Here is a 27,258-nt window from a genome sequence, read left to right on the forward strand (position 1 = left end):
CTGAAATGTGTGGTACTTTTTCAACAGTTGTTTACTTTAATTTATCACTAAATAGGCCTATCACAGAAGTAAAACCCCTATTCGATATTTTTTATCCATTTTCATTGTGCAGAAGGGTAATCATTCCCCTTAAAAATAATCTAAAGCGTGCGTCAGGAATTTTGTATCACCCCCTCTTATTTAAAAAATATAGATAATAATAAAAAAATTGAATGTATTATTAATCTTTACATTAGCTCGTGTAATTATTGTTATTTACATCTTTAAAACTCTAATAGCTATTTCTATCCGAAAAAGGGAGGGGTGATAACTCAAACAATACCGCTAAGATAACAATATTTCCAACTGAGTATAATGAGTGTGATTATTGTTGTATCATCATACTAAGCTGTCGCTCGTATCTCTTATCTCTCTACAGCTTTTATAGAGAACACATCCAGATTTATCGGGTCATAAAATCGAGCTTTACGTTCTCGCACAGACAGCGAGGTTATTTTACTGCAACATTTTTATTTTACAATAAAGTAAAAACAAAATCCCAAGCCATTACAGTAGCGCAACAAAAACACGTAGCATATTAACCCAGTGTAGGCTACCAAATACTTTTATTTCAAACTTTTGAAAATCATTTTAAATAAGTAAAATAGCCTTCTGTTTTACAGCACTCTATAGGCTATGGGATTTTCCTATTGCGTACACAGTTCTTGTTTGATTTTGTGCCTCTTTCAAAGCAATTTTCCAACTGCTTTTAATGTCTCTTAAAAGTTAACTTTCATCGACTAAAAACAATCGTTTAAAATACAGTGGACTCAGCAAATATAGATCTTCAGGTAGGAGAACACCCCTCCTCCGTCTTCTCCTCCTCCATGGGTCCTACCTTTGGAGTGCGTCACGTGGTTCTGCTCTTACAAATAACTCGCAGTAAAGTAGAGAGCAAATCAGAGAACAGTTATATTAGGCATTATCTGCAGCAGCAGCGGCTATACCTCCAGATACAGACAAGGCACAGTGACAAGTCGAAACGCAGAGGACAACTACACGCTTTTTTCGTGAATCGCATAGCCTACTCGTTGAAGTTTGAATTCTGGGCTAAAATCAAGACGGAAAGAAGAGAGTGGGAACTTCAACAGCGATATTCAATCAAGTCACTTGGAAAAGAGGGTTCCTGACTTTATCACTAGACGTCCTTATCTGGTGAGATAATACAACGAGAGCTCTTGGATGAAATTGTTTAAGCCCTTTGCTTACAACTATCAACGTTTTTATGTAATCTGCGCTTTCAGTGATAAAATATAGATGTTGAAGAGATTACAGTGGAGCTTGATTCGATCCCCGCAGATGATTTAATGGGTTCGGTATAGTGTTTTCCCAAGATATCTGAGACTGCTGCTGATAATTATTTATATCCCTATGTAAAGATATGGAAAGTAATTAATGTCATTTTAGTCTATTAAATACAAATAAGATACAGATAACCGAAAAATCATGACAATTATACGGGTTGTCCATCTTGACTGTTGCCAGTTGCATATATAAATATTTTTTGATTGTTCTATAAACGTTCGCATTAAAGCATCGTTCAAATACACTCTTAAAAATAAACGTTCCAAAAAGGTGTTTTCGCAACTTTTCAGTGAACCATTTTAGAACATTTAATAATATAAAGGAACTTTGGATGTTAAAAGTTCTATATGGATCCATCAATACCAATAAACAACCTTTATTTTTAAGAGTGTATGTTTTGTGTGTGTGGAAAATGTAAGAATTTCTCGCTTTCGTTCAGTAATTATAAATTCAAAAGTATTATCATTAGATTTTTATTTTTTTTAGTAGGCTTTATATTATTTTTGCATAATCTAATACTGTGAAAATAATTTGATTGGTTTATTTTTGGTTTGTCACCAGGAGTGAATTCCCTTTTTTTTCCCCTGAGGCCGCTGCTCAAGCTACCGTAGATTTTGGACGTTATCGAGGCTTTTACTACAATCTGGGCGAATTTCAAGATTTCAAAATCTGAAAGGATAGCCTAGTCATTGGATACAATATGTATTCGAGTCTGGCTTTATCCTCCAACCCGTCCCCCTACGCACACGATTCCGGGAACTACATCCACCCGTCCGCGAGCTCACCTGTGTACGTGCCCACCACCCGTGTACCTGCCATGCTCCAGACCTTGCCTTACCTACAGACCTGTGAGTCCACACACCAGGCCCATGGGCTCGGCAGTCACCACGCTTGGCCACAGACTGGCACGGAGAATTCCTCTTTTAACCCGGGCAGCCCTCATCCTCCGCCCGGTTTCTCTTATTCGCACAGTCCTCCGGTGAGCAGCAGCACCGGCAGGGACGCCGCGTACCAGAATTCGCTTATGTTGAGTAACAGCGGCCGGGCAGATCAGTATGGAAGTGCTCTGGTGCGCTCCGTCGGGGGTTCCTACTCCAGCCCATACGCGGCCTACATGAGCCCGGAGATGGCCACCTCATGGACGCCAGGGCCCTTCGATGGCGGCATGATCGGTCTTCAGGGACGCCAGGGAAGTCTACCGGGAAGGAGGTCCAGTTTAGGTAAAATGATTTGCCTCAACAATTTCGTTTTTTTTTCCTTGATGGGACATGTAAATATATACACTAAAATAACAACACCTTCACGATAATTTTGTCTGCGCCACTTTATTTAACGCTTTATTTAAGATTTAGTGTCGCCTTTGATTCTGTTCCGCTATCCTTTTGCACAAGTGCATGTTAAAGTGAGATCTACTATATTACATTTGGGTCGTTAGTTTGGCAATAGTTTAAAATCCATCTTTCAAGTCAGCAGGCAAAAATGGTTGGAATGGAGGGGGTTTCGTTTGATGCTGTGATCTCACAATTTATTGCGGCGGTGTTGAGGGTTATTTATTGCTGTCTTGGTGTTTATGTTAGACCCTTCGTTGTTAGAAGGCATAGTTAGTTTGGGTTTGACTACACAGGCACATTGCAAATGCTAATCAAAACAAAACTTGATCTTATTCCACTAATACACATCCTTTAATGGGCAATGCAATCACTTTAATTTAAATGATAATTTAATTCCCTGCTATTGTCTGTCTACATGTGGATTGATGAAAGGGTCCCATGCGCACCTCATAATTGTGAGAACTATCCAATCTACTGTCACCTTGATCAAACTTTTCTAAACAGACCATTACAGTCAGATACACATTTAACGGCCGTTCCCTTTGAAGATCAGTGCTTTAGGCCGACACATTTTCTTTGATAGTCCATAAAATGTCACATTTAGTTCTTCAACTGTGGACGATTTATTCGGGCATACATAAGGGCTCGGGCGTTTGATATTGAGCAGTTGCGTATTCTGATGTTTCGTTACACAAATGTTTAATAAACGTGTAGCATAAATCTATATTACAGCAATCCATCAGAGAGATAAACAACGTATAAGTTATTTTTTATTATATTAATATTACATTTAAACAACAACAACAAAAAAACGAACAAAAAACCCAGAATATTATTACAGAGATTATTAATGCCCACGTCTTATTTGAAATAAATTGTTGGAGGGCGTCACGTGTCAGATCTTGATTGATTGGTGACCCCTGGATCTTTAACACTGATAAGAGCTCCATTGACATTCCGTTCGCTTGAGGCCCTCGTGCCTCGTCAGCGGCCCTAATAGACACTGCAGTGACCCTGGATATGCTCGTATTAATCCATTCTTCATTCCATCTAGAGTTTTGTCACATTCCATACCGCTAAAGCTCAAAAAAACACCAGGCCTCACCTAAGGGTATATCTGCATCCATCCAAAGTGCTGAGTTCTTCCAGGGCTTTAACAATAAAAACTACTATTATTATGTAGGCCTAGTAGACCTTTTCTTGACACATCGTTTAAAATTCCAATCATTTTATTTTTATTTTATTTTTAAATTTAGGACTATTTAACTTTATTATTTCATTTCGTTATTTTCCTTGCTCTGTTAGCAAACATAAACATTTTGAATGTGAAAATAATAACTAGTATTTGAATATTATTCCTCTTTATATTTATATTTTAGTGGAAGTATTTTTGAAGTTATGCGTCAAATCCATACAGTTACAGTGAGCCCTGATACTTTTTGAAACATTTTAAAATGTTTGGATTATAGCCTAGGCATCGCTTCAAAATGTAAACTGATTTCTGATCCCAGCTTAAATTACACTTTTTGACATTCACCTGAAACATTAAGACGTTCGAGTTTTTATTCATTTAAGGTTATTCGTATTTGCCTTAAAGAAATGAGACATGGCGACATTACAGAAATGACAACATTGAACACATCTCATTACACTGATCCTTCCCCTTAAACTTTAACGATTAGCCTATTTCGTCTCGCGCTTTATTTTATGATTTTAACGAACATTGTCCTCTCATAAATCACTCTGAACCTTGAAAACCTTGGGAAATGAATTAAAAACGAACTGTATGTCCTTTCAGACATGCTGGACGACCTGCCGTGTGAAGGGCGCGAGTGTGTGAACTGTGGCTCCATCTCGACGCCGCTGTGGAGGAGAGACGGGACCGGACATTACCTGTGCAACGCCTGCGGACTCTACCACAAGATGAACGGCATCAACCGACCTCTAATCAAACCACAGAAACGCCTGGTACATACACACTTCTTAATTATTGTTAGTTAATTGTTTTTAAAGGCCTTTTTCAAACCAACACTTTAAATGAACACGTGCAGATGTTACCGTAAACAGTTTTTTCTACCTGACCTATTGACCCTTAAAAATGACTTTCTTTGGTTTGGCCTAAAATAATCTGATTGATTCAGTCATATTAAATAACGTTTTTTACATTAATTAAAGCAGTCGTTTTAGATTTCTGGTAACACTTTATTTTACAGTGTCCTTGTAATTACCATAGTAATAACAGTAAATTATGCACAATTGCATGCAACTAACTCTTAACCAAACCCTAGTCCTACCCTGACCCTATAGTAAGTACATTCTGTTAATATTACTCAGTACTTAAATATGTAATAAAAAAAATTATAACCAGATTATTATTATATATTTTTTAAAATCTTGAATATGCTATAGTACAAAATATCCTGATGTTCCCAGACAATATCTAAACATTTTTTGCAGGTTTGCTGTAGTTGATACTTTTACAAAATAGTCTCACAAAATGAAATTATTTTTGCTTATATATAGAAGAGGTTGTGGGTTGATTTCAGGGTCAGGACTGGGAAGGCCAATTGAGCAAAGCCTTCACTGCTGTCCTTTTTCCCAGGAATCTCTCTCTCTCTTTCTCACTCATTCTCTTTTTATACTCTCTCACACACAATTCCCTCACTCGTCTCTACCTCTCTGTTTTCATTTTTGCTTTCATGACCTTGTCCTTGGGTCGGACTGTTTTTAGCCCAAGCAGCGCAAAACTCAAAACAACACCAAACTTTATGGAGCTTTGAGCAGTTTCATTCTTACTCTAGGAGAACATTAATGTGTGCTTGGTCACAGAGTTCTCATCCATTTCCTCTACTTTTTTTTTTTACGCAGTTGCTTGCATTTACACAAAAAATAAGTTGCTGCCTTAAATTTTTAAGTACAATCAACTTGGATGTTAAAGTCATTTCAACTTAAATTACATTAAACTGACTTGAAAAATGAGTTGAATCTTGTATATCTTATAAAATTTGCTTAAAATTGCTTAACTTATTTTGATGAGTTAAATCACTGCAAAAACATGTTGTCATAACTTATTGATCATATTATTTTTTTTACAGTGCATGTTTACACTAAACTTAGCTACTGCATTATATTTTTAACAGCAAAATGATTTTATTACAACATATTTATTGCAAGAACATAGGGGGTGGGAGGATATACATTTGATCTCTCTGCAGCTCTTTTCTAGCAAGGTTTGGCAAGCTTCACCTTTTTTTCTCACCTTTGGTATGTTAAATATATATTTTATTCCCTCTCTCAAAATTCTCTCTTCAACTCTGTAAGATTCTTTCAGTGTCCGCCAAATTAACCACCTTCTCAACTATTTGTCTCTGCAGCAGAGCACGTCACGACGAGCAGGTCTGTGTTGCACTAACTGCCACACCAGTACAACCACACTGTGGAGGAGAAATGCAGAGGGAGAGCCCGTCTGCAACGCCTGCGGACTATACATGAAGCTTCACGGGGTGAGTGTGGGATTCCGCCCGCTGTTTCTAACCACAGCTACATTTGGGAGGGTGCGTGTGCATGTTCGCTTGTGTGTGTGTGCAAACCTGAAGTCCACGTGACGCAGAGGTCATAGGTGTGTTTTATCGGAAGAGAATGAGAATGAAGAGAGGAAGGGGAGTCGCTTAAATAATCTTTGTTCTGTAAACTTGTAATTCTCACGGTGAACAAAATGACTCCCACAAGAAAAAAAAGAAATATATATATAATCTAGTTACAATTTATCTAGTTAAATTTTTTTAAACAACAATACCCAACTGAGTTCAATCACCATTATAATAGTCCTAATACACTCTTGAAACATAACGTTTTTTTTTGCAGCAATGCCTTTGAAGAACCATTTTTGGTTTCCCTAAAAAACTTTCAGTGATCAGTTCTTAAAAGAACCATTTTTTTTCTTAGAGTGAGGAACAAAATTGAACATTTTTCCACTGTAAAGAACCTTTTGCGCAAAGAAAAGGTGTTAAAGGTTCTTCATGGAACCACTGATGCCAGTTATGAACCTTTATTTTTAAAGAGTGACTGAACCACCAACTCATTTTTAACTCTTTGCAACTCTTGAATGGTTAATGAATAATCAGTCGTTAAATTCGATTCTTTTTTTCTTTACTCTTGTTTTAGGTACCAAGGCCATTAGCAATGAAGAAAGAAAGCATTCAGACAAGGAAACGCAAACCAAAGATGCCCAAAACCAAAGCATCCTCAGGTAAGAGTTGAGAAAAGCATTTTAAAAGAGACATTTTTGAAAAAGATTTTTAGACAAAAGCGGACATGAGTGATTTGGATGGAAGTGTGGGAGTGAGTGAGTCAGAGAATGTGTGGAGAGAAATATGGGGTGAGCGAGAGAGTAAAGGGAGGGGAAAGGGAGTGAAAGAGAGAGAGAGAGAGCAGTAACAGCACTTTTTTCTGTTATCAATGGACATGTGGTGCGTATGTGGCACCAGCACAAACACAAACGGATGTTTGACACCATTAATTGTCATTTGCAATAACCAGCATGTCGAGTTTGCTGATCTTTTATTGTGTCTGTCATTCACAATTTGTTCTATTTGTCTTCAGGGTCAACAGTGTCTGGCGCTACGTCTCCCACTTCATTGCCTGTGTCAGAGAACGCCTCTACAATAAAGAGCGAACCCAATATCGCAGCTTCTCCGTATGCGGGCCAAACTGTTGTCTCAATCACACAAGTATGTACTCACGTGATTGATAGGATTGTGTTTTTTCTTTGTAGATGTCACCATCAATGAAAGCCAGTTATTAAATATGGGTTGGCTAAATGATTGATTCCAGAGTTTAAGTTCACTCTTAAAAAGAAACATTCTTTATTGGCATCAATGGTTCCATAGAACCTTTCCATTGCACAAAAGGTTATTTATAGTGGAAAATAGATTCTTCAGATTATTCAAATGTTCTTCACACTAAGAAAAAATGGTTCTTTTAAGAACTGTTCAATGAAAGGTTCTTTATGGAACCTAAAAAGGATCTTCTTTGTCTTAGTTCACGTAATAGTTGACGTAAACTGAATATTCTGTCATCATTTACTAGCCCTCATGTCGTTCCAAACCTGTATGACTTCCTTTCTTCTGTGGAACACAAAATAAGATATTTTGAAGAATGGTTAAGCTGTTTTGTCCATACAATGACAGTTATTGACTTAAATGCGCCAACATTATTTGTCAAAATATCTTATTTTTTGTTCCACAGAAGAAAGTAAGTCATGCAGATTTAGAATGAGATAAAAAAAAATCTGTCATAATTTACTATAGATAACCGATCTACTGCAAAGCTCGATTTGGCATTTGTCAACTAACAGTGTTTGTCTTTGTTCTGTTTAAGTCTTCAACACAGTTGGACAGTGCCCGTTCAGCACATGTGGACATCAAATATGAGGACTACACATACACCCCAACGTCAATCGCCCCACAGAATTCCTGGTGCGCGCTGTCCCAAGCGTGATCTGAGACCTACTACCTTCTCTAAACCTTTCCAGTGCATTCTGGGAGAAAAGACTTTTAACAAGATCTACCTAATAGAACATTTACCTAAATGTAGACAGACGGAGCTTGGGAATGCAAGAGATCGACTGTAATCTGTGCTACTTTGCCTCGTCGATTTATCGTGGCATATCTGTCTGAGACTGTGATGTCACGGCTGATTCATGCAACTCCACCAAAATACGGCGGAGGACGAGCAGCGACTGCAGCGAGCTGCAGTTCTCAAGTTCCTTAAGCAATGATCGGGAGGACAAAAAACATGCTTTTTATGGCTTCTGAACATGTTTCATGGCTTAGATGTTAATGATTAACTTTTAAGATACATTATTTATGTTGAGATAAGAATGGTAGAGGCACACAAGTCTCTCCCATAATTCCTCTTATCCTTCAGGGAATGCGTCTTTATGGTCGTTATGACTTTAGATTGCATTCTTAGCCTGGATGAGTCTTTTAAAAGTTTCCTTGTTGTTTTTGATGATTCCAGACTCTGTTTAATGCTGTATTGTGTTCCTCCGATGATCCGAAGTGCAATGACCCTCACTTTTCAGCAATTTTTTTGAAAAGGCACACATTTATTTTAATTGTTCGAAATTTTGTGTTTTGTTTTGTCAGAATATGTTAACCTAAATTTATTTGCTGTATTTTGTTGATATATATTGGAATTATATCATTGTTTTATTGCATATAAAATTGCCAAACATTTGCTTTGTGTCTGCATGTGTTTGTAGAAATGTTATAATTCTCCTTAAAGGGATAGTTCACCCAAAAATGAAAATTCTGTCATCATTTACTCGCCCTCATGTTGTTTCAAACCTGAATGAATGTATTTCTTCTGCTGAACACAAAACAAGATATTTTGAAGAATATGGGTAACCAAACAGTTATGGAGAACAAAATACTATGGAAGTCAGTGAGGCCCATTAACTGTTTTTTTACCCATATATTCTTAAAAATGTCTTCTTTTGTGTTCAGCAGAAGAAATAAACTCATACAGGTTTGGAATAACAGGAGGGTGAGTAAATGATGAATTTTGGATTTTTGGGTAAAAAATAAACTGTTTACTTTTTAAACAGTAATTAATGAAAATAAGTTAAAAACTATAGTTAACATAAAAAAATTGATGTTTTTTTATGAAGGAGGATGATGGTCAGACAGGCAAAAGTTTATCATTATATTTTTTTATCAGTTTCATACTGTTTTTATAACAACGAGGGGCCGTGTGGTGATTTCCATGGATTTATATTCTTTATAAATTTAATCTGATCTACCAACACAATCTTATAGCAATTAACTAAAATGACTATTTTAACCAACTATTTAATAATTATTTTATGTTTTCGTATGAATCGCATCATACGAAATCACGACCTCATAAAATACTTCCATTTCCTCATGAGATCAGGTTGGATATGCACATTGTTTGACTTGATTATCTCAGAATATTTGAGGGTTTGTCTTATTTTTTTGTGCTTCATTCCCACACAAAAAAAAAATGACCGAAAGTCCCATTCAACATGACTTGTTTTGTTTTCAAAGGTGGTTTGTTAATTTTTAAAACGTCCTGACTTTATAATGCCAAGACATAGGCCATATAGAAATTGTATATGAAGGCTTTGATGTTTATGACTTTATATAGTTCCTTTGTGTAACCTGTATCCTCCTAGGTGTTGCTGAGTGTTTGCCTGAATGACTCTCGGTGTCTGAGCGTACCTCTCTCCGCAAAGTGTTGGCGATCAAAGGTTGCGTTCCAGCTTGGCTTTATGGTGCTATGGTTTTGGGTTGGGCTAGAACATGTTGGCTCTTGGCAGGCGCGTCAGCATGAAGCCCACCCTCTTTACAGCCTCATGGCGACAGAGAGGCACCGCCATCCACCTTTATTGCTATTGGCTGAATTAGCTGGCTTTATCTCAGTTTTGTTGCCCAGGTGATGAGGTACAGGGTCAAGAAACTATTGCATCAGGTTCACAACCTCAGCCTCATGAGTAATGCTTTATAAGCAGTATTTGACTGTTTTTATACGCCCATGCCATCATCATCATCACATCACACAACCCGCCGAATAATTGTCTCTTCTGAAATGAGGTGCGGTGAGCTTGGACAGAGAAAGCATGCTTTATACGGTTACAAAGTCATCACTTTGAATCATTGAAACGCATCCAGTTCTCCTCAAATGACCTTCATCAGAGGGGCAAGCGATAGGAAAAGAGCCTGTACTGACATTAAGACAAGTGACAAGCTATTGTCTTTGTGATTAAACATTTCTGGGAATGATATGGAGATTCCATGATTTTCCATAGTCTATATGATCATTTCACATCTCCAAAGGTCGCGAACAGACCATGATGGTTTTCAGAAATGCTTGAGGTTAAGACAGTTACAATTTAAATTTTTTTTTGCTTTCTATTATTCATTAAGATGGATATCTCATTTTCCTCCTTTCAATATTTTCTCTTTCATTTGAGCGTTTCTGAGGCAAAGACAGATTTTTCCCAAGGTCACCCTCCTTCATACATTTTCTCTGCATTGCGCTCTCTATCCTGTGGTAAGAAACCCCCCCCAAAAAACAGGATATTGTAGAGCAGTTCTGACCATGAAGGAAGTTATGGAGGGGGCGACGATTCATCCTTCAGTGTGACAGTGGACTGAAGGATTGTTGCTTTGTGAATGTACAAGTGTGTGTGTGTCACAACATGATGAATGGCTGTACACATTTGGGACTGTGTCTGTAACCGCATCTGACATGCTGCAGAAATCACCAGAATATTGGCTTCTGGGAATTCTGGGATGGCTCCATGGATTCATGGGGACTAAACATATAAAACCCAGGCTTTATTTTAAACTTTAGACTGCTAAAGATCACTTTCTTAATCAGTATTGATTTGTTTTCCAAAAATATATGTATATCTGTATATATATAATAAATAATATAATATAATATATATTTGTACTGTTTCTGAACCTCATGTATTTATTTAATCAAAATACAGTAAAACAGTAATAGTGTGAAATTTTATTACAATTTACAATAACACAGATACAAACAGTTTTATATGTAAAATATTTGTAATTATTCATTTCTAAATATTCTTGTGATGGCAAAACAAACTTTTCAGTAGCCATTACTTCATGACTGATTAATATTTTGTTTGTTTGTGGAAAGCAGTATATATATATATATATATATATATATATATATATATCATTTTTTTTTCTATTATGTAGCCTACTGCTACAAATTTGTCCTTGCTTAATAAAATTATTAATATATGTATTATTAAAACAAAACCAGTCACCACAAAACCAGTCACAAGGGTACATTTTTTTGAAAGTGAGATTTATACATCATCTGAAAGCTGAATAAATAAGCTTTCCATTGATGTATGGTTTGTTAGGAAAGGACAATATTTGGAATCTGAGGTGAGAGTGCAAACAAATCTAAACATTGAGAAAATTGCCTTTAAAGTTGTCAATTCATGTTCATGATTTTGCTGCATCCACTCACAAAAATATATTTTTTTATACATTTACGGTAGGAAATTTACAAAATATATTTATGGAACATGATCTTTACTTAATATCCTAATGATTTTTGGCATAAAAGAAAAATCGATCATTTTGACCCATACAATTCATTGTTGGCTATTGCCACAAATATACCCGTGCTACTTGTGACTGGTTTTGTGGTCCAGGGTCACACACACATATAAAATATAATAAATAAATAAAAATTACAGATTTAAAACATTATTTTTTGTAACCACCAAGTTCTGCCTGCATGAGAATCCACAAGTAGGCTATGCAAGATCAAATTAATTGCTACAATGCTGTCAATCATAAACTCATGGTATATGAGGTAAATTATATTCTTACATGTATTACAACTGTTCTGTGAATCATTTCAAATGACTGCATAAACTGAGATCAAGATATAAAACTACAAATGTTTGATTGTAAATGATGTGGGCCTGCTTAACCCTATAGAAGAAGACGTTGCACCTTCGTTTTGTTCACCTGTGTGCACTTGTATATTTGTCAGGGCAGTTTGTGTTGGGGATTTCCTCAGAATGAGCCGTCAGATAGCAAAGCTGCCAGAGATGCCAGTGCCAGAACACACTAAAACTGCAATGTGTTCTTATATGACCCCACTATAAGGCCTGGGCCGGAGAACAAGCCAAGCGTGGGGGAGAAAGAGAGAATCAACAATAATGTGGCAGTAATAATGAGTCTTGCTCCAAAGGTGCATCCATGACGTCTTCATTCAGAAACGCTCAAGAAGTTTTCTCAAACTTTGTCTTTGTGGACTATTAGAGGTGAACAAGAAGGATCAAGCAGCGTTGTTCTCATTTCTCACCTTTTAGTTGCGTCATCATTTTTGCCAGTCTGCAGTTCTCAAAGAACACCAAGGCTCTCAGAACACACTATCAGTAAAATGACCTTCGAGGTGCCCTGTGTACTTTAAGCTATAGCATTTGTGAACTATTAGAACTGCCAAAGCTTTCTTTCTCTTGCTGTCTCTCTTTCTTCACAGCATTACACCAAGTGACTGCCTTATTGGCCCCCTGCAACTAAAAAAAAACACCCCTGTATTCCCTAAGACACACACTGTCACTGGCACTAGTGTGTTTGTGTTAGTAGCTCTTGGGGGTTCACCACAGGACTCCTATTATATTGTAATTGAGGACTCTGTTCTTGAATATGACCCCCACCTTTCGCATTCTGGAAGAATACAGAGTAACTGGGACAAATGGTCCAATTCAGAGGACAAATGAATCTATTCTTTATGGGGCAACATTACCATTCTATGTTGTAATAATGATACTAATCATTTTAACTAACCTCAATCTCAGATGCTCAGCATGCTCAATATTATTACTTAAAGGAATATTTCACCCCAAAATAAAAATTCTAGACAGAAAAGAAGATATTTTGATCTGTTTTGTCTAATAAAGATCAATAGGGGCCCAAACAAAACAAAACAAAACAAAACAAAACAAAACAAAACAAAACAAAACAAAACAAAACAAAACAAAACAAAACAAAACAAATCACTAAGGTTTGTAAAAGAAAGACCAGAAGTCATACAGGTTTGAAATGACGTCAGTGTGAGTAAATGATGATACATTGTAATTTTTGGGTGAACTTTATCAATGTAGTAAAAAAAAAAGAATTCCAGTCCCTTTGGATGTGTCCTAGATGACAGGGTGATTAAAGGAGAGTCCATCTCCCCTAATGCACTCACAAAAACAAAAACAAGAGGGTGACCCCGCCTATCCAAAGGTCAAGGTGTGCACAGGCCAAAGGTTGTGTTACAACCAAAGGCCCATAAAACAAAGTGCATCTATGTACATAATTATCACAGCAAAATGGCACATGCACATACACTCCAATCTAATGCAAGAACATACTCACCTAAGCTACTGCAACTACACTGCACACATTTACAAAGTAGGGCAGGTGTTCGGTGTTGGTGTTTGCACACACACACACACACACACACACACACACACACACACACACACACACACACACACACACACACACACACACACACACACACACACACACACACACACACACACACACACACACACACACACACACACACACACACTTTTCCGGTCACACACCTGGCCAATAGTCAGCTTCATTAGACACATATATCAAATACTCACTGCCTGTTACACGATCACAGTCAACAGTGAGTTACTCATTAACATGTTTTAAATCATAAATGCCAATATTTATGATTTATTAAAGAAAATATGTGAAGTTCATCGCTGGGATGTTTGCATATGGTATATGTAATTTTAGCTAATATTATTAAATCAGCTCTGCCAGGTTTCCTGTTCTAATTGTTTTTTTGTTTTTGTTTTTTTCAACAGATTGCAAGACAGGTTATAATGGAGGCTATGAGCAAAATCTGCCAGAACAAGCTCAAAAATACAAATCTGTATTAACTGTACTATTCTATCAACTTGTACTGCAATGCTGGGCCATTTAAACCCTTATGTCCACAAGCATGGGTAAATGTTTTACCAATTTTGACTACCCTTGAATATGGAAAGTGATTTTAACATTTACTTCTTAAAATGATCTAGCACATTTTTAATTACTAGTAGGTAAATTTGTAGTGACTGTAGTATATTTCACTAGTAACTAACTGAATACTATTCTTCCTAATATTATTCCTTTTGCTACTGATCACTAGTGCCTACTAGTCTAGAAAATATAAATAATTGCATTTTACATCATAAATATTTATAATAACTATTTTAAGAACAATTTTTAAGAACAATTCTCCATAGTGCAAATAATATTTTAAATGACCAATAGGTACTAGAGACTAATTATACTAGTCACTATTTGAATAAATAGCCTAGGCTACTATCATCCAATGATAAGTTATATTCGTACTATCTAATGAATATTTAATAGAGAAATTGAAAAAGATGCTGGTTACTGGTATTACATACTCGTAAATAGGTTGTACAAATGTATAAAAAAGTTACTAGTTACTTAGTACATGTGTTAACGGCTTGCCATATCTTGAGTGCGTTTGAAGGTAAGTGGAATTGGGAGGGGCTGTTGTGCGCGTGTGTGTCCTCGTGCATTTTTCCTGTTATTGGAATTAATTCCATTTCACATGGGTATTATTAGAGGTGGTCGTTACTAAACTTAGCTTCATTCTCTAAGTTATTCATTCTCTAAGTTTGTCCATGCATGGACAAAAAAGAAATGGCAACAAATAACCAGACCGACGAGGAAAATGCCAAAATAAGAAGGAAAATGGCATTGTAAACGATGAAACGGAGACGTCTGAGAGCGATGACTTCCGTGGCCGGGAGCAAGAACGTTTCCTTGCCGTGGAAAAAGAGTCAGGAAGGGGAAAAAAGTTGAGGGGTAGGTGTGGGGGTAAAGAGAAAGAAAAAACTCCATCTACGTCTACAATCAATGCGCCCCTCCTCCCCCATGTCGCCGCCATCTCCCAGGCCGTAATTTACGATGCCTCGCTATTTATTTGGCTCACACCTCCCGGTAAAGCTCCGTTAACAAACTTCGCACTTTGCCAGCTCGTTTTGTTGGTATATTGTATGCAAACCGAGTATTTATTGTGTTTTGTCACGAAAAGGTGGCGTGTGAAATGAGACGTCTCAATTTATTGTGATGTGAGTTATGAAATTGACAATCTATTTCAATCTCTGTTTTTACATTTCAAAATAGTTGTAGGTTCCTCGATGCTAGTAGCTTCACCTCCCCTTCAACTTTGAACCCTGAATAATACTTGCCAAAAAGACTCGTTGAATCTGCTTGTAACAAGCCACAGTGAGAAAACTGTACACTTATGAAAATCTCCAAAGTTGTGGTATTGTGTGTATCTGTATAGGCTATGTGTGGTGTGTGTGAGAGAGTGTCTATTCATTCATCTGTCATCAGGGAGGTTTGGTAAGGAGACTCCGTGGAGCCCAGAACTCAGGGGTCAAGTCCAGGTTTTCCCAGCCCCCAGCATCCCTCCCGCTCTCCTCCGCTCCAGAGAGATGGACAGAATCAGGGAGAGGCGTGAAGGGATGGGGAGGAGAGGACATGAGCCTGAAGTGATAGATTGATGCTTAAGATGACGAACAGTGGGAACGGATATTATGGACGAAAAACAGTTTACTTTTACATTTCGCAGCCAACGTGTTTGGCTTCTGCATGCAGGTTTTTTTTTTTGTTGAATGGTTGTGATTCTGTGGTTGTGAGTCTTGATTTTACATGTCAGTTCTGATGGTAAAGACTGTATTTTGCATATTGTTAGGGAGACAGTATCCATTTTGCAAGAAAAAGGACGTTTTGAAAATTCACAGAATTTTCTATCTTAAAACAATCTTACTCAGAACATAATTGTTAAATGTTATCAAAGCTGAATTTTCAGCTTTATTTCTCCAGTCTTCAGTGTCACATGATCCCTCAGAAATAATTCTAATATGCTGATTTGCTGCTCAAGAAATTTTCTTATTATTATTAATGTTGAAAAAAGTTTTGATTCATATTTTTGTTAAAACCATGATAATTTTTTCAGTATTCTTTGTTGAATAATAATACAAAAAAACATTGTTTACATGAGATTTTGAAATGAATGAGTTGTTCTCTGTCATGCACAAATTATTAACCTTCCAAAATGATAAAGGTGTTTACAGTACATGCAGAGTGAAATCAGCATAATGGAAAAAATATCCTTGATAAAAGAAGCATGAGTGTAAGATGCATTCAAATAATTGCATTAAATTCTAAATGCATTCAAAACCTTAATATGCTTCTCCCAGTTTCAAATCATTCTTGCGCCTTTGCATCGTTTCTCAATTGTGTTCATTTGGCTGTTATCTGTTTATTTAAGTGCTAGTGCTGTAAGCTGAGACCCTGTGCCACACTATGACCCTGTTGTAAGTAATGTCCTCTATGTCACCCTCTCAGTGTGTGTCCGTCTGTCTGTCTGTCTTCTTTTCTGTCTCCTCAGGTGAAGTGTGGAGTGATGAGGCCCAGGACTGCTCTCTCTCTCGCCTTCTCGTCTCCAAAGTGCCAGGCATTTCATGCAGGGTGAGAGACGTTGCTGAGGTGTGTGTTATTCTTGATGTCGGCCTCCAGCGGGGAGCAGGAGTCAACACAGCTAGTTACATACACAGCGCCATCAGCCTGTCAATCAAGTCAGGTAAGCACACCCCCTATTGGTTCATGCTCTCACATGCACACTCAAAAATACAGTATGCACTAGTTTCACACATAAGACACCTCTAATGTAAATGTAATGTATGCACACCTCATTAGAGGTGCATGTTGTTCTCCAATGTTTCCTGAACTCTGAGCCCTTTCATTCCTGCCTCATTATTTTACAGCATAATCCATCTGCAGATAATAACCATTTGGGCAATCAGTGACTGAGTCAAAAGATATCACACACTTCATAAAAACATATATTATAATCATCATTGTCTCTGTGTATGTAGTTAATACATTTACTGATGTTCTTATGAATTTGTAATCAATAAACAAATCAAATAATTTACATTCTACTAATAATCCAGCCATTCAATCCCTGATTTATTAATTATCAACCAAACAAAAAGAATGTTATATACCCTACTGTTCAAAAGTCTGGAGTCAGTAAAAAAAAAAGAAAAAAAAAAGTAATATTGTGAAAAAGTATTACAATTTAATTTTCTATTGTAAGACATTTTAAAATGTTCTTTATTAATGTAATGCAAAGCTGAATTTTCAGCATCATTTCTCCAGTCTTCAGTGTCACATGATCCTTCAGAAATCATTCTAATATGCTGATTTGCTGCTCAAAAACATTTCTTTTTATTATTAATCTCAAAAAATCGTTGTGCTGCTTAATATTTTCGGGAAACTGAGATACAAATTTTTCTGGATTCTTTGATGAATAGAAAGTTCTAAAGAACATCATTTATTTAAATTACAGTATAAATTCCTCCACCGTCACTTTTCAGTGCTAAATAAAATTATGAATTTATTTTAAAAAAATCTTACTGACCCAAAACTTTTCACACACACACACAAACTGTTTACTTGTCATGTGACCATGATTTATATATAACAATACCGTTTTAATAATATATTCATAATAGACCCTTTAAATATTATATGTACCAAATATGGTTAATGTGTGTGTGTGCGTGTGTTATGCGTATAATGTGTATTGTTTTACAGTAACAACAAGACTCGCTAGTCAAATGTCCGCAATCACAAAACACGTGAAACCTAGTTTTTGTCAGGGCTGATTTTTGCATAGTCACATTCCATTAGAAACGTTTTCATGAGTGGAATGAACTTTGACCCTGCCCCGGTCAGCTGAACTCTAGCCCACTCATTAATTTATAGACTCTGTGCCATCTGATTGGTGCTGCACTGATGATGTCAGCCCTGAAACAGCAGCACTAAATTATAATCATAGCCATCGTAAAGACAAGGGCCTGCTGCACATGTGGAATTCTTTTCTCTCTCTTTTTTGCCTTCTCTTTCATTATCTCTCCCCTCTTCATCGTCTCCACGCAGGATTTCCTTATGTTCCTGTCTCCGTCTGTCTATCTATTTCTTTTCTCTTTGTCTGTCTGTTTCTCATGTTCCTCCATTCGGGTTAATCTCTCACCCTTTCTCATTCTGTTGTCTCCCTCTCTCTCTCGCTGCTTCTGAACATGCACTTTGGATAACCCTGTTTTCAGAACCTCCGCTGCACTTTGCAGATAGATGCAGCCTATTTATTTTACTGTAAGAACACAGCAGACACAGGGAGCCAGAGAGAAAGCCAAAGACACATATATTCTGGTGGGTTAAATCCAAAAGAAGTTGGCTGAAAGTAAGTGTGTGTGTGTGTGTGTGTGTGTCTGCCGACTACATCTTCAAGAGAACCCTCCAGATTTATAGAAGTGACTCTAGACCTTGAAATATTTGTAATCATGATTTGTTTGATTATGTGGGGGAGTGGAGAGAGAGCTGGAAGTACTTTAATACTGAATTCTCTCTCTGTCTCTTTGTCTCTCACTATGTCCCCCCCCCCCCCCCCCCCCCCCCCACCCACACACACACATACACATAACATACAACCCAACCCAACCCCTAACACACAAACACTACATCATTGCCTTTCGTACCTATTCAAGCTCTTACAGTATAGTACTCGCATCTTAATTCTGATTGGTTCCAAGCATGCTGGTTCTTTTAATAGAATTGCACAGGTTTGTGGACGTCATAACAGTTCCATTTCATTAAAAAAATATATAATATAAACACATTTTTAATAATTCATATTCTAATAATTGTTAATTTCTAATAATTTATTAAATCTGGTGTCATTGTTGAACTATTCCTCTTTATAGGCCACAGAATTGGAACAGCCGTCATTCCTGAAGTTCAACACATCCCACACCGCTTATATGTTTGTTTTTGGCAACGCCTTGCAATAAGGTTTTATCTGTTTACATATGTTAACTACACTAGGAAACATGAACGAAGAATGAACAATACTTCAACAGCATTTGTTAAAGGGTTAGTTCACCCAAAAAAGAAAATTCTGTCATTAATTACTCACCCTTATGTCAGACCTTTGTTCATCTTCGGAACACAAATTAAGATATTTTTGATAAAGTCAGAGAGCTTTCAGTCCCTCGATTGAGAGCAACGCAATTTACACATTCATGGTCCCAATCGAGGGATAGAAAGCTCCTCATTTGTGTTCCGAAGATGAACGAAGGTCTTACGGATTTGGAACGACATGAGGGTGAGAAATTAATGACAGAATTTAAATTTTCTGGGTGAACTAACCCTTTAAACTTAGTTATTTTCAACATTTACAAAAAAAAAAAGTAAAAAAAAAAAACATAAGTTGTATCTGTTAACATCAGTTCATGCACTGTGAACTGACATGAACAAACAATGAACATTTTCCTTCAAAATTGGCTGAGAAAATATTTAAAATGTTCACAGATTCTGTCTGGGCTTAGGGAAAAGGAAGGTTGCATGTCTCATGGAGAAATGTTTGTCTGAAAGGTATGGATCTCTCTCTCTCTCTCTCTCTCTCTCTCTCTCTCTCACTGTAATGGTATTTGTAGGGTTTGATAAGCTCCTCTCTGACGGCCTCCTGTCCTGATGATGTGGACGCAGAGACAAAGGCCGACTGCTGCATTCTTCTGAACCTAGGGTTTAACACATGCTCAGATAACAGAAAGGTATTTACAGCACACTTCACTGTTACCTCAGAAAAAGCGGCCTGAATCTAGAGCTTATAAGCTAATGCTGCATTAAACGACAGAAGAGCCTTTACACAATAGTTATTTTAGTTTATTGTATGGAAATTGTTTTATGTGCCGGAATTGATTGGCAAGACTTTTCCATCTGTCAGCTGCTGCTATCATTTAAATGAAAAGGATGAGGATAAAGCAAAATTTCAATGATGTCATTAAAAGAGAAGTGAGGTTGGTGAGCTGTAGTTATCGCTGTGATGTCACTTTAATATGTGCCGATTAGACTGCAGTCAGTGTGACTGTGAGTGTATCAGTGAGCGGCAGGCCTGTCCATCTGAAGTCCCGCTGGGATTCCTCTGGCTGTGTCTCATTGTGCTGGACCCTGTAAGACAAAGGGTTAAGTAAATGTTTGGGGAAGATAAGGCCACTCACACTGACAGCATGCAGACTTCAGGGACCGGGCTCCACTACGGCCAGATACACACACACACACACACACACACACACACACACACACACACACACACACACACACACACACACACACACACACACACACACACACACACACACACACACACACACACACACTCCTCCTCACTTTTGCCTCTTACTCAATTTCAAATTTTCTCTCTCTCTAAGGATTACTTCATCTCTCTATTCTATCTCCACGACTGTGTGTATACAGTTTTGTAACGAAGTCGCCAACATCTTATATTACATTTTCATATCCTCATCATATATCTTAATGTTGAATTAAATATAAATATATAATTTTCTTTTATTCAGTACTGTGGATTGAGATGATTTTTGCCATGTTCACTGGCTGCTAAGCAATGACTTAATCAAAATGTTTTGAACATGTTTTCTTGTAAATATTGTTTTAATTGATAATCATTTATAGGTTTTTCCCGTGTTCTAAACTTCACTTTTTAAAATCCTATTAATCTTTTGTAATATCCTTTTAACAAAAGCCAGATTGTGACTCTGCGTCATCTTCCAGGAAGTGACATCAGTTTTGGTGGAAAACAACAACATAAACATCAGTTAGTGTTAGCAATGGGTTTTCTGAATTCAATACAATTTTTATAGTTTTTTTTTTTAAATGATGGCATTACAGTTTATAAAAAATATCCATCCTGTGCATTTTATAAAACAAGGTTATAATTATTAAAGTTCAAGTGTCTGAGTTTGACCAAAACATATCTAGTATAAGAGTCTAGTATATCCTTTTATAGAAATGCTCGTTTAAATTACAGCACAAACATACTCATTATTATTATTATTCTTTTTTCTTTCTTTTTTTTTTTACTTCAAAACAGTGCATAACAGGATTGAGTGACCTAACTGCAGGGAACATGTTTGTATCGAGGCAGAGAGGTTTCTTTGTGTGTGTATGAGAGAGAGATTATGTGTAACACACAGCAGTATTATGTTTTAGGTAGCATAAGGCAGTGGGAGGGAATGGTGGAGACTTTCTTTGCATGGCTGTTCCAGCTGCTATCTCCAGCTACAAGACTAAAAGTCTGGCCAGGAAAACAGACTCGCACACACTCACTCCTATTTTCTTTAATGTGCTCTGCTCAGTTTTTCCGACTTAAAAAACAAGCTATAGCAGTCTGATAAGAGAGGAGGGCCTGTGTACCTGTGTTTGTGAATGTCACTGTGTCATGTTCCTTTTTTTTGGAGGGTGTGTAGCATTACTCATTTGAGCTATGACATTGCAGTCATTAGTGCTATTAGCATCCGGGTAAATGAAATACTTTGTCACATTAGCAAAACATCATTTAGTGTCATTTTGTGTCAATTCATGACAGCTTGTGAACTGAAGGTGGTCCTACAAACACAAAAAAGCCATGTCACTTATTATTATCATGTTTTCTGAGACAGAGTCCCCTGGTAAAATGGTTACTTTGGTGTTTTTTGGATACACTGTAAAGAAAGTTGCTGCCTTAAATGTTTAAGTTCAATCAACTTGGATTTTTAAGCCATTTCAACTTAAACTAAACTGTCTTAAAAAATAAGTTTAATCTTGCAAAACTTAAAAAAAAAATTAAATCATGTTGTCATAACTTATTGATCATATAATTTTTTCAGTGTATGTACCATGATTCTTTGACATGTACCATGTTAATACCCTGTTTATCTTTGAATTGGCTTGAAGTAGCATGTAAATATCATGGTGCATGATTTTGATAATCATTCAATACCGTGTTATTGAAGTGTCATGGTGTTGCCATCTGATAACATCATGCTGACTGTACCATGCATGTACGCCACATTACTTTTTTTAAAGGTCAACCCAGCACAGTCTCCCTCATCCAGTTTCAATACAGACAAATGAGCCCTGAAAATTCATAAACTTCCCACTTTCCGTTTACTTCTTACTTTCACACATATTAAAATTATGGCCTACATTTTACACAAATAGGAGATCATAAATTCAACCGCAGACGTCAGCTACACAATGAAGTGCTGCCATTGATGTGTTCTCGCCATACACAAACAGTGAACGCTCTCCGTACACAGTTAGACGTTTTGTTTTTCTCCATAATTGGGCTGTAGAATAAACACGGAGGTTAGGTTGTGGAGCAGAGATGTCAGATAGTTTACGGAGACTTCATTCATGTACGGTCAAGTCTGATTCAGCCAACAGCTAATAAGTACGACGAACATCGTGTCAAATTGTCAGAGACGTCCAGAGTGGCTCGGTTAATGATACACAGTCCTTGATTTGTGTGAGCTGCTAAATAGCAGTAACATTAGTTCAGCTGTTTTAATGGCCTTGTTAGCATGTCAATGAAAGATCAGTATATCAGATGATGTATTACCTGCCATCTTAGTTATGAAGATCTAGCACCAGCAAAAATGGGGGGAAAACAGTAAATTTAGTTTAAAAGTGTTCTTGGATCAATGTGAATCATAACATATAGTGGGGGTGCATCCTTTCTCGGCCAGTGAAGATTTAGGTGGACAGCTGTTTGAAATGGGGGAATGTATTCACGAACCTGGAAATTAGCTTGTGCTCTTTGGATAATCTACACCTTCGGGAGGACTGGGAATCTAAAAACGCCCTCCTATCCTTCTCTCACTCCCCCTACTCTGTCCATCTCTTTTTGGTTCTGTTTCTCTCTCTCTCACACACACACACACACACACACACACACACACACACACACACACACACACACACACACACACACACACACACACACACACACACACACACACACACACACACACATTCAGACTTTCTTTATATCTCTCTTTCCATTGGCTCTACCCCCTCGCCCATTACCATGACCCTTGTTCTTCCCACTTACTTTCTCTCCATTCTCTCTCTGTCTCTCTCCCTCCCTCCTGCTGGTTTTATCAGTGGTCCTGCTCAGTGTCCTACTGTCATGTCTTGATGTGATTTATGTCATGGGCTGTGAAGTTTACTTATCTCCTCCCCCTACACACACTCTCTCTCTCTCTCTCTCTCTCTCTCTCTCTCTCTCACACACACACACACACACACACACACTAAGGAGATGGCTCCAACTTTCTAGGGCTCAGCCAACCTGGCTCCTCTGCCGCCCAGCACCCAGACCCGGCCAGAGTGAGTAAGCAGGGTGTGTTGTTTGTGGTAACGAAAAGTGTGAGGGTCTCAAATGAGATGGCCGTTATTTAGTGTACAGTCAAAGATAGTGATGTATGTTCTGTCAGCCATGAAGCTATAGATTTTCTAACAAATCCATTCCTTCTCTGGCCTGTCCTATCCTTGCCTATCCTATAATATCCTGGTCAACCCTATCATATCCTGGCCTATCCTATCCTATCCTGGCCTAATTATCCTATCCTATCCTGTCCTGTCCTATCATATCTTGGTCTGTCCTATTATTTCCTGGCCTATCCTATCCCTTCCTATTTTGGCCTATCGTACCCTGGCCTGTCCTATCTTTTCCCAATCCTACTCAGTCGTGATCTATCCTATCCTATCCTGGCCTATCCTATCTTTTCCCAATCCTACCCGGTCGTGATCTATCCTATCCTGGCCTGGCCTACTGCATACTATCCTACCTTGGCCTATTATATCCTATCTTATCCTGGCCTATCCTATCATTTCCCAATTCAACCCTGCCCTGATTTATCCAATCTGCTCATATTATACCCTACCCTGTCCTGATCTATCCTGTCCTGTCCTGTCCAATCCTACCCTTACCGATCCTATCCTATCCTATCCTGTCCTGTCCTACCATCACTTATCCTATCCAATGATATGTGAAGAGGGCTGTATTCTTTTCTTCATTCCATTCTTTGAGTCTGAATCTTTGCCCCTTAACTATGACCAGTCATCTGGCACCAAATATGTCATTTCCTCCATCCAGTGACTCACACAGTAACTCACAGTGAATCCAGCTCCATTTATATGTCATTGTTCTGTCTGTAATTTTGAAATACTTTCATCCCAGTGTCTGCTATGTATGCTTGTGATATTTGTGAGGTGCATATGTGATTTGTGTATGTGTGCATGTGTGCGGTGGAGAGGTCATCCACATCTCTCGTCTACACGGCTCTTAGTGTGGACCCTTTGATGTGCTTTTAGAATGGCCATACAGCTCTCTGCTTTACCTCTCGCTTGACAATTGTTTATTAGTTTTGAAACGGCTTTAGTGGACATCAGGCTCTCTGAGATGGCGCTTTTGAGGAGAGGGCGACTCAAAACTCACCCGAAACCCTCCTCCTCAGGAGCTGGACCCATGACAGTGAGTCACAGAGACCTTTAGAGTTTTAAAGGAGACTCAGAACTGCTGGGGTGAGGAGTTTGAAAGATGGAGGAATGGATAGGGTGAATGTTTCAGTAAGAGCAAGAGAAAGTTTGAGATGGTCACAGAAGAGCACAGGAGAGGAAAGAGACAAGGGAGAAGACCACCCTGGTCTTTAAGAGCTCATTGTGTGTGAGATTTATAGCAATGGTTACTGGTTGTGAGAGTTTTTTGAGTGTCCTGTGGAAGTGCTAAGAGAGTGCTGCATAAACGCCTCAAGAGCATTAGGAAACTGACATATATGCAAAGGGACAGCACGACAAAGCAGTTAAATACTGGGCAAATCTTTGTAAAAATGACTTGAGGTAAACATAATCGGGATAATTCACCTTAAACAGGTTGCTGTGTTTTGGAACATATTAGCTGGCTTCCAAGTTGGTCATCAGAGTGCATCTTTATTATATATTTTTAAATTGCTGTATAGTAAGATATTTATTTTTGTTAATACTTTAAATAAGTAAAAAAACGGTCATACACTTAAAGATACATTCTCTGAAAACCTTCAAAATCATTTAAAATCAAATATCTTATACAGTGTTTCTTTTCATGCATTTTTTCTGTGTAGTTTGTTTTTCCACACGACTGTGTGTACTCTGGAGGTGACAAGAGGGACATTTTTTGTAAGAGGACAAAGACATTCTTTTTGTTTAATTTAATTTTGTAATAATATACAGCCTGGCATCTCCTGCCCATCTTATGCATTTCTATGCAGGTTAAAATACCAAGCAATTCCATTCAAATTATTTTACATGAAGTACATTCTAGACACACATGACTAATATAGTCTCTCTTTTTTTTTTTTTAGCACAATGCTATTATTAATAATTTGCTGTGAGATGTCACTTAAAGTTGCAATTGCTAAAATTATTACTGCAAGTGCTTTTTTTGTCTCTGTTTTTCTAAAATCAGGAAATAAGTTCACAACTGCATTGCAGCTGCTTCCTCCAGAGGCTGTCATAAAACATGTACATGTACGTAAGAACATTTTATAACAATTTGGATCAGTTTAATATCAATTATGATATGTTATCTATATTTTCCAAGAAGTCTCACTGAGGTTTTAGAAACCTTTGTCCAAAAGAAGATCTGGATATCATGAAATGACCAATGCAGACTCTGAATTAGCAAAACAGCATTATGTAGCCAATACAGTCATGCACGAATCCATCACAGCAGTATGTCAGGTCAACGAGGCACTGAGAACATAAATAGGACAGTCTGTCTCCATTTCTACAGTCTGAAGTCAGAGCTGAATATGAGAAAAATATGCAAATTACCAAAAAATGACCTCAAACTTGCTGTGTATTTGATATATTTGTGATTGGTACATTGGTACAAGAAGGTTTATTTTTTCAGAGGATTTTTTGGACAGTGTTTTGTTTTATTTTAGGCTCTATTGAACAGTATTTCGAGGGAATTCGGTGAGGTAATGTGATGGATCAGTCTGTCCCTAGATAAACAGTGCTTTATATTGGTTTTAGATTAATAATCCAGATACAGCAGTTTCTCCTGTACTGGTTTTTCCACTTAATTTTTCACATCTCTTTCTCAGGAGTCGAAGAGTTACTGAGAGTTCAGTTCATTTGTCTTCTCTCAAATAAAGAGAGACTCCCTGCAAATACGTCTAATCTTCCCTACCGCTCTTTTCATAACCATCACTTTTCCCTCTCTCCATGGGACATGATGCGTTCGCTCCGTCTTATCGCTGTGTACAAAGGGTAAGAAAACACTGGGATGTTTGGTTTTTAATAGGCCTGTGTGGTGTAATTGGCTAATTGCTTTATTTTTCTCTGAAGGGTTCTGTGTTCTGTCATAGAGGCAGGAGGCCATAAACACATATGAGCATCTCCCTCACTGTCAAGGCTTCCCGAGCTGTGATTGGCAGAGGGCTGCACTGGCACCACAGCCGATTGGCTGGGCTGAGGATGAATGGCCATGCTGACAACCAATGGGGCCAGATGAGGGTTAGCAGGGTGAGATATGGGACGCCGCATTCTTGAGCACTAATCAAATCTTATGAGCTTTCACTGATGGGTATGTGTTATGTTTGTTGATTTCCCTTCATTAGTCTTTACAACGTCTACATGTTCTTATGCATTTTTGTGCATGTGATGAATCATATTCATAGACATCTGTATAAATCCTCAATGTGTAAGGGGGTTTTAGCCAGTGAGTGAATCAGTTTGTTTCAAGAGTTCAATTGCAGGAGGAACCAAGACAAGCCTCAAAAGATTCAAACACACACATTTTGCAGCAAGCTAATAAAGTTTATATTGAAGAGGTTCTGGGGTCAAAGGTCACACGCTGCCCTCTGCTCAGCCTCCCCTCACCACTCCATCTAGTGCTCCTACAGGAGAGCTGAAAATACACTGTGATGGATGTAAATCTGAACCTCCCTCTTTCTCAGTCTACCTTTCTGTGCTCATCAGACCATCTCTCGTCATCCCTATTAGTCCAGATGAAGATGGATATGGACAGTCAGTTATTTATGGATTAGGGTGGA

The 27,258-nt window shown here is 37.7% G+C and overlaps 1 protein-coding gene and 1 long non-coding RNA gene across 3 annotated transcripts; both read left to right on the forward strand.

Annotated features, from left to right (window-relative positions):
* The first annotated feature begins 900 nt into the window (after positions 1–900).
* On the forward strand, positions 901–8,915 carry gata5 (GATA binding protein 5). Its single transcript, XM_082144361.1, has 7 exons — positions 901–1,194; positions 1,906–2,564; positions 4,474–4,643; positions 6,050–6,178; positions 6,840–6,924; positions 7,278–7,405; positions 8,055–8,915. Exons 2-7 carry the CDS (start codon positions 2,045–2,047, stop codon positions 8,172–8,174), a joined length of 1,152 nt encoding a protein of 383 aa, XP_082000487.1. The 5' UTR covers positions 901–1,194; positions 1,906–2,044; the 3' UTR covers positions 8,175–8,915.
* A 7,388-nt stretch (positions 8,916–16,303) lies between these two features.
* On the forward strand, positions 16,304–25,799 carry LOC309480014. 2 transcript variants are annotated; one of them, XR_014199503.1, is made up of 3 exons: positions 16,304–16,898; positions 19,816–19,932; positions 25,665–25,799. It is a non-coding gene; the product is annotated as an uncharacterized lncRNA (long non-coding RNA). The 2 variants fall into 2 exon arrangements; XR_014199504.1 differs by lacking the exon at positions 25,665–25,799 and having other exon boundaries at positions 19,816–19,933.
* The last annotated feature ends 1,459 nt before the right edge of the window (positions 25,800–27,258 follow it).

Source organism: Leuciscus leuciscus, assembly GCF_965113295.1.
Source record: "Leuciscus leuciscus genome assembly, chromosome: 18".
In the NCBI taxonomy this organism is placed as follows: domain Eukaryota; kingdom Metazoa; phylum Chordata; class Actinopteri; order Cypriniformes; family Leuciscidae; genus Leuciscus; species Leuciscus leuciscus.